At 37.1% G+C, this 7,323-nt stretch overlaps 1 protein-coding gene across 1 annotated transcript in view; it reads left to right on the forward strand.

Annotated features, from left to right (window-relative positions):
• The window catches only part of LOC107655745 (E3 ubiquitin-protein ligase TRIM39-like), a 9,638-nt gene extending 2,656 nt beyond the window's left edge, over window positions 1-6,982 (forward strand). Inside the window, exons 3-7 of the mRNA XM_016443318.1 lie at window positions 3,816-4,049; window positions 5,021-5,168; window positions 6,552-6,578; window positions 6,697-6,908; window positions 6,971-6,982. Of these exons, the coding sequence (XP_016298804.1) occupies window positions 3,816-4,049; window positions 5,021-5,168; window positions 6,552-6,578; window positions 6,697-6,908; window positions 6,971-6,982 (633 nt within the window). The remainder of the gene's footprint in view (window positions 1-3,815; window positions 4,050-5,020; window positions 5,169-6,551; window positions 6,579-6,696; window positions 6,909-6,970) is intronic.
• Window positions 6,983-7,323: the final 341 nt, after the last annotated feature.

Consider the following 7,323-nt stretch of genomic DNA (forward strand, 5'->3'; position numbering starts at 1 on the left):
ATCCATTTCAGAGACATGTTCTTAAATGTGACTCATATAAAATATATTACATGCATGCACAGTTGTAAGGCAGCTTTAATCGTCTTTTTGGTAACTTCATCACTTAACTGACCACGACATTGCATGCACGTAGTTTATTTCGCGCTTAATATCTTGCCATTAATAAACATGAATGATTTCTCACAAGCATTTTATTTTTTTTTTTCAATCCAGGAAAATATTCCAGATAAATTTATAAAAATAGGCTATCATACAATATTGATATTTATCATGATATTCATTTACCATTAATGGGGAAGGAAATGCTTTCCACATGTTTGTTAGACGTTGAGAATGAAGGTAAACATAACTTTTTTTTCATAATTAAATTCCACAGAGGAGCTACGTTTTAATTTAGGGCCCCGTGAAATGCATTTTATTTTTTCCCTAAATTCTGTGTTTTCCATTTGATTTCTTATGGATTCTGTGTTTTATGATTAAGTACAAATTTATCATAAAAATGGTGTCTAGTGAAATAAATTAATAAAACTTTAACAATTTAATTACTCCTTTAAAATGTAATCAAATGAAAATCAATTGAAAAACATTGCATTTTTATATTTTTTTATTTTATTTTATCAGACATGATGCTGCACAACAGAACTGTATAAATTAATAATAATAAAAAAACTTAGTTGTATGACATTCCTTCAAAATAATAATATTTTTATTATTACTTTGAGAATTGCATTGTACTATACAGTAGTAATATATTCAGTCATAATTTCAAGTTAAACCGGACTTTTATTTTGACGGTTTGTCGTGAAGGTCTTTCAGTTTCAGCGTGTATTTGACAGTACTTTTTCTCAAATGAAACGGCATCAAGCTGGTGGTGACTCTCAGAGCAGCTTTGCAGATGAAGTGCATGTGTTCATGTCCTCATATATTGAGACGCAGATGCTGAAAACACTGCGAGTCACGCGTGTTTGAGTTTGTGTATCAGATGAAGCTACTCCACGCATTCACACAGACACACAGAACATGCAGACTTATTAGCGACATGCACTGACTGGTTGCTGTAACATTTATTTCTGTTGTGTGATAGGATGTTAGATTAATCCATATTGAGTAAAAATGTCCAGAGCTCATCATCATCATTAACATACATTTTATTATAATCTCGATATGATATCATTTATCGCCCGGCGCTAATTTAGGCTATTTATAGAACGTGCTTGGCGGGCGACTCAAGAGACTCCATGCGGGCTACCAGGTGCCTACGGGCACCACATTGGTGACCACTGGTCTAGATATTATCCTAATGAGATGGAAGATGATGTACTGGGGTATCTCCTGCCAGACCTAGATCAGGGCATCAAGTCAAGTCACTATTATTTATATAGTGATTTTTTACAATGCAGATTGTGTCAAAGCAGCTTTAAATTATTAAACAGGGAAAATAGTGTGACAAAATAATGTGCCGTTCTCCTATGGCCAGACGAAACCATTAATTCTAGGCTGCAACAAAGTCAGATTGTGCAGAGGACTCATCTGGTTCCCGTGGCCTTGTCCCGATGGCCGTCTAGGTGACGAGGTCTTCGGAGGGGATCTATCTCTGGGGCACATCTAGTTGACATGGCTGCTTCAGATGCTCTGGTACATAATGTCCCAGAGGTCCTCAACTGGCAGGTCTGGGGAATGCGAGGGCCAGTCAATGGCATCAATGCTTTCATCATCCATAAACTGCCTACACCAGGGGTGCCCAAACTCGGTCCTGGAGGGCCGGTGTCCTGAAGAGTTTAGCTCCAACCCCAATTAAACACACCTGAACCAGCTAATCAAGCTCTTACTAGGCATACTAGAAACTTGAAGGCAGGTGTGTTGAGGCAAGTTGGAGCTAAACTCTGCAGGACACCGGCCCTCCAGGACCGAGTTTGGGCAGCCCTGGCCTACACACCCTGGCCACATGAGGCCAAGCATTGTCATGCAGCAGGAGGAACCCTGAGCCCATTGAACCAGCGTAAGCTCTGACAGCATTAGCTAGCACATGGAGGTCTATGCAACCTCCATCAACCATCAGCTCCGCTCCGGGTTCACCATTTCCCGCTCCTCGCTCCACTCCTCGCTCAACTGATCAGAAACGCCGCTCCGCCTTCGCTCCATGACAAAATTTGCAGCTAAAGTATTTCAGTATGTTTTAAAATATCACAAAGTTCTGTTGAGAATTTATATTAAATGATAAATAAAGACATAATACTGAAGAATAGTGTTAACGTGGTTTATTGGAACATTACAATTAGCCCAAGTCTATATTAAATGACTGTTTAACTCACTTGTCTGTGCAGCGTCTCTACTATGACGAATAGTTACTTTAGAAACAGAAAGAATATGCTGTAACTTTTCAGTTTTTAAGCTGATAAATCACAGGACAGCGTTGACCAAATTTTCTTAATTCCTGAATGTATGCAGGCGGACTGTACGTTATGTGTGATCTTGTGTGTTCTGTCCTTGTGCAGCAATGTAGCAGCACATTAGTTTCGAGCGGAGATTAACAAACTGTACAATTTACAACCTTCTTTCTGATTTGAGTGATCCACATATCTGTCAAGCTAACCAATGATGCTTAATGCGTGAATTCTTGATAAAAAGCAGTTATATTATAGGCTGCTGGCATTAAAGGGTTAGTTCACCCAAAAATTACAATTCAGTCATTAATTACTCACCCTCGTGTTGTTCCAAAACCACAAGACCTTTGTTCGTCTCCAGATATAAGATATTTTTGATGAAATCTGAGAGCTCTCTGACCATGCATAGACAGCAACATTACTGAAATGTTCCCAGGTCCAGAAACGTACAAGCATTGTTTACATGAACCGGAAGCAAGCGCATGCGTCGTGATACTCTCTCCACAATGGCAGCGCACCGCTGCAGACAGGCTGAGGAGGAGAAGAATTGTTGAATAAAGTCGTTATTTTTGTTTTCTTTGTGCACAGAAAGTATTCTCATAGCTTCATAACATTATGGTTGAAACCCTGACATCACATGGACTATTTCATCAATGTCCTTGCTACGTCTCTGGCACTGGAAACATTGCAGTTGCGTTGCTGTCTGCAGGGTCATAGAGCTCTCAGATTTCATCAAAAATATCTTAATTTATTTTTTCCGAAGATGAATGAAGGTCTTACGGGTTTGGAACAACATGAGGGTGAGTAATTAATGACTGAATTCTCATTTTTGGGTGAACTAACCCTTTAATTGTGCACGTGATGAGTGCTAGTGGAGCGCTCTCTGAGCAAAAAATCCACTCCTTGCTCCAGTCAAAAATAATGCCGCTCCGCTCACATACTCTGAACCTGAGGGTGCAGGTACTGCCTCTGGCTACAGGTAGTAAGAAGGACCTTAACAAAACACAAGACTAGAGACAAATCAGTCAGGAACAATAAGAAGAGAGCAAATGTCTGTGGCCATCACCTGCAAAACCATTCCCTTTTTGGGGGTTGTCTTGCTGTTGCCTCTCCAGTGCACCTGTTGTCACTTTCATCTGCACCTAAGCAGGATTCTGGAAACTGATTCACAATCACTTTATACTTCCTAACTGGAGCGATTAATATCCCTGAAGTTAAATTGATGATATACTGTGATGATTAAGTGTTCCCTTCATTTTTTGGGGCAGTGTATGTCAATCTGATTAATTAAGGTTCTGAATTAAATAGATAAAACACGTCACATAACACATGGTCTACAGATGATGAGAACATTTTCATTTTTGAGTGCACCCTTTAAATATATAGTACATGTAAACACATAACATCCTGATAACTGTTCTCATTGATCAGAGGAACACAGAGGAAGAGAAATCAGCCAGAAATCAGCTCTTCACTGATCTGATCCGCTCCATTGAGAGATGTCAGTCTGAGCTGCTGAAGAAGATGGAGGAACAGCAGAAAGCAGCAGAGAAACAGGCTGAAGATCTCATTAAAGAGCTGCAGCAGGAAATCACTGATCTGAAGAAGAGAAACTCTGAGCTGGAGCAGCTCTCACACACTGACGATCATCTGCACCTCCTACAGGTCTGTCAATATCTGTCTCATCACTGAGAATTCAGAATATTATTGTTCAAATGCTCTGCTGACAAACCTGATGAGCTGCTGTAAGCTACATGGTAAGATAAAGATCTAACTTTACTGTAGGTTCTAAGCTTTAAAAATCATACAGAATTGAAAGAAGCCATAAAATCACATTAGCTAAATGAGTTAAGGTAAGATGCTACAGACAAAAACATTGTAAAACACTTTTATGTTTATTCAATGCAATATATCTATTTGCAGCTGTAGAATTTTGTTTCCTTTACAATACGTTTGAAGGCTGTGATTTTTTTTTCTTCTGCACTGAGCAGTTTTATTTTAGTATCATTCAGATACTATTATAGTTTAATAATATTTTAAATTAGTTTATATTTTTTGTTTTAATTTTAATTGTTTTAGTAATTTTGTTTATTACTTTTGTTAGTTTTGTTTCTATCTATATTCTGAAGAGTTTTAGAGAAGGTTTGTCCATATACCTGATTTTAAATGACATTTTATTCATAAAAGCATGGTGAAAAGGTATTTTCTTCTGGCTGTTGACAATATTTATGGAATGATTAAAATGGAAAACCAAAATCTCATTTGTAAAATCCTTTAACTCTAACATGTCAATAATATAAAACAAGAATTTGGAAGCTAGCTTTATCCATTGTCCTCAGATTTCTGTTCTGGATTATTAATGCAATTTAGTGTATATTTATTTAGACAATGCATCATTTGCATATTTAAATATTTCAGAAAACTTGTAATACAGATGATATTTGCAGTTCTTTGGGGGACCCCAAAGCTGATATCCATACTTTGGATACCCTAATCACCTGGGGTGTCTTGCCTTAATTGTAGTAGAAAGCTCTCAAACATAAAAACATTTTGAATGAATGAATGAAACATATTTAATTAACATAATTAAAAATAGAAAAAAAAAAAATTTAATAGTCTTCTCTCTCCTGCTGTAGATGTACTCATCCCTATACAGTCGTCCACACATCAAGAACTGGACTGAGATCAGTATTGATACTGATGTGAATGTGCTCCCTCTGCATAGAGCTCTGACTCATCTGAAGAAAACACACAAGGCTCTAAATAAAAAACTCAGTAAATCAGGTATGTGAATCAGATACAGTGTAGAATTACAGTGCTCCTATGTCACAATACCTGTCTTTGGGAGTATCCTCGAAAAAAACTGTCGGTTATGACTTAAAGGGGTCATATGATGCAATTTCAAGTTTTCCTTTCTCTTTGGAGTGTTACAAGCTGATTGTGCATAGATAAGATCCCTGAAGTTGCAAAGAGTAAAGTCTCAAACCCAAAGAGATATTCTATTTAAAAGCTAAGACTCCTAAAACGCCTCGTTTAAACACGCCCTACATATCTACGTCACTGTGTGGGAAGATTTGCATAACGCCGCCCAAATGTTTACGTAAAGAAAGAAGGCGTAACTTTTATTCTCGCTGTAGTATTGTTGCTGCCGCCATGTCGTGGAGACGCTGTGTGTTTCGTTGCGAAAGCGAAAAAAGACAGTATAAGTCATTATAATGAGTAATTATGTCCCCACTGGATGCAACGAATGCCTCGTTTATAATGGGTTTTAATGACAAAATAATATTCTTTTTTAGCAACGTCATATGACTCCTTTAAGTGAAAGTAAACAGTTGGGAAAGAAATCGAATGTGTATCATGATAGTCTCTTAAAGTGACCGCGCCTAGTTTACTAGCTGCTGTCAGTGTCCTTAATGTTAATCCAAGAAATTAAATGGGAGAAAATCCCTCATAGCTCTTTACTGAATTACTTTGTAGATTTAACAAGAATTAATCTATATTTATGTTATACAGTGAAGACTATGCAATGCTATTTTACATTTGATTATTCAGTTTCTGTACATGGACACCTACAAACTTGAAAAAACTTAAACATTGTTTAATTTGCATCTTTGTTCTATTTATTTATTTGTGCTATTTACACAATTTCAAACAAAGCCAACGGATGCAAACTGCACTGGGGCCCCACAAACACCAGCTACGGCCCTGAAAATCAGTGCACTGACAAATTTCTTCCTAGTTGATTAAACATGTTAGTTATTTTAAGTGTACGTTAACAATAACAAGTGTTTTAATGTTAATTATTTGTATATTATCTGTATATTAGGTATATTATTAATGTATATTATTTAATGTTAGTGTTTTAATGTATATTATTTGCTTTTTGTAAACACTTAGTTGTGTAATGCATTGACAAATGTTAGGTAGGCTTTACCAAATTTCTTCATGTGTTACAGCCGTTAAACTAAGTTAGTATTTATTCAGTTAATCTATCTAAACAAATTCAGTGCATATTGTTGCCATAATGTTATTGAGTAGATTCTATAGGTTTGATTTTTACGGTGAAAAGAGATATAATTTTAGTAATAAATAAAATAAAAATATATATTTATCTGAAATATTCCTATATACAATTCATCACACTTATATTGTCATCTGTGTTCACAGGGTTGGGATGGGCTCAGAAGTATGCAGGTACAGTGTGACTGACACCATTTTCTCCAATACACTTCAAATAATTTATAATCTGCTTTACAAACATATGAAAATGTTTGATCTGAAGTTAATTGATAATGTCTGATCTCTCATCTAGTGGATGTGACTCTGGATCCTGTTACAGCGAATCCATATCTCATCCTGACTGATGATGGAAAACAAGTCAGTCATGGGGGATTCAGTTCAGGCAGATTTTACTATGAGGTGCAGGTGAAGAGAAAGACTGGGTGGAGTTTAGGAGTGGCCAGAGAATCCATTAACAGGAAGGGGGACATTAGTCCGAGTCCTGAGGATGGACTCTGGTCTATGGTATTGATTAATCAGAGGCAGTATATAGCTTGTGATAATCCAGCAGTCGCTTTCTCTCACAGAACGACACCTGAGATTGTGGGAGTGTTTGTGGATTATGAGAAGGGTCTGGTCTCTTTTTATGATGTGGGCTCCAGCTCTCATATCTACTCTTTCACTTTTCAGACTTTCACTGAGAAACTCTATCCATATTTTGGCCCAGGCCTAAATGATAAAGGTAAAAACTCAAAGCCACTTATAATTTCACCCAGGGGCGCCGCTAGCAATTTTGGGCCCTATGAAAGAATATGAGGTTGGGCCCCCTACCGCACCAAACATACACTATATTGCCCAAAGTATTGGGAAAACTCAATAAAACAAAAACAAAAAAATCATCGCCAAACACCAATGACTTGTACATATGCGTACAATCATT

This window comes from Sinocyclocheilus anshuiensis, unplaced genomic scaffold (genome assembly GCF_001515605.1).
Source record: "Sinocyclocheilus anshuiensis isolate Anshui unplaced genomic scaffold, SAMN03320099.WGS_v1.1 scaffold1297, whole genome shotgun sequence".
Taxonomy (NCBI): Eukaryota; Metazoa; Chordata; class Actinopteri; order Cypriniformes; family Cyprinidae; genus Sinocyclocheilus; species Sinocyclocheilus anshuiensis.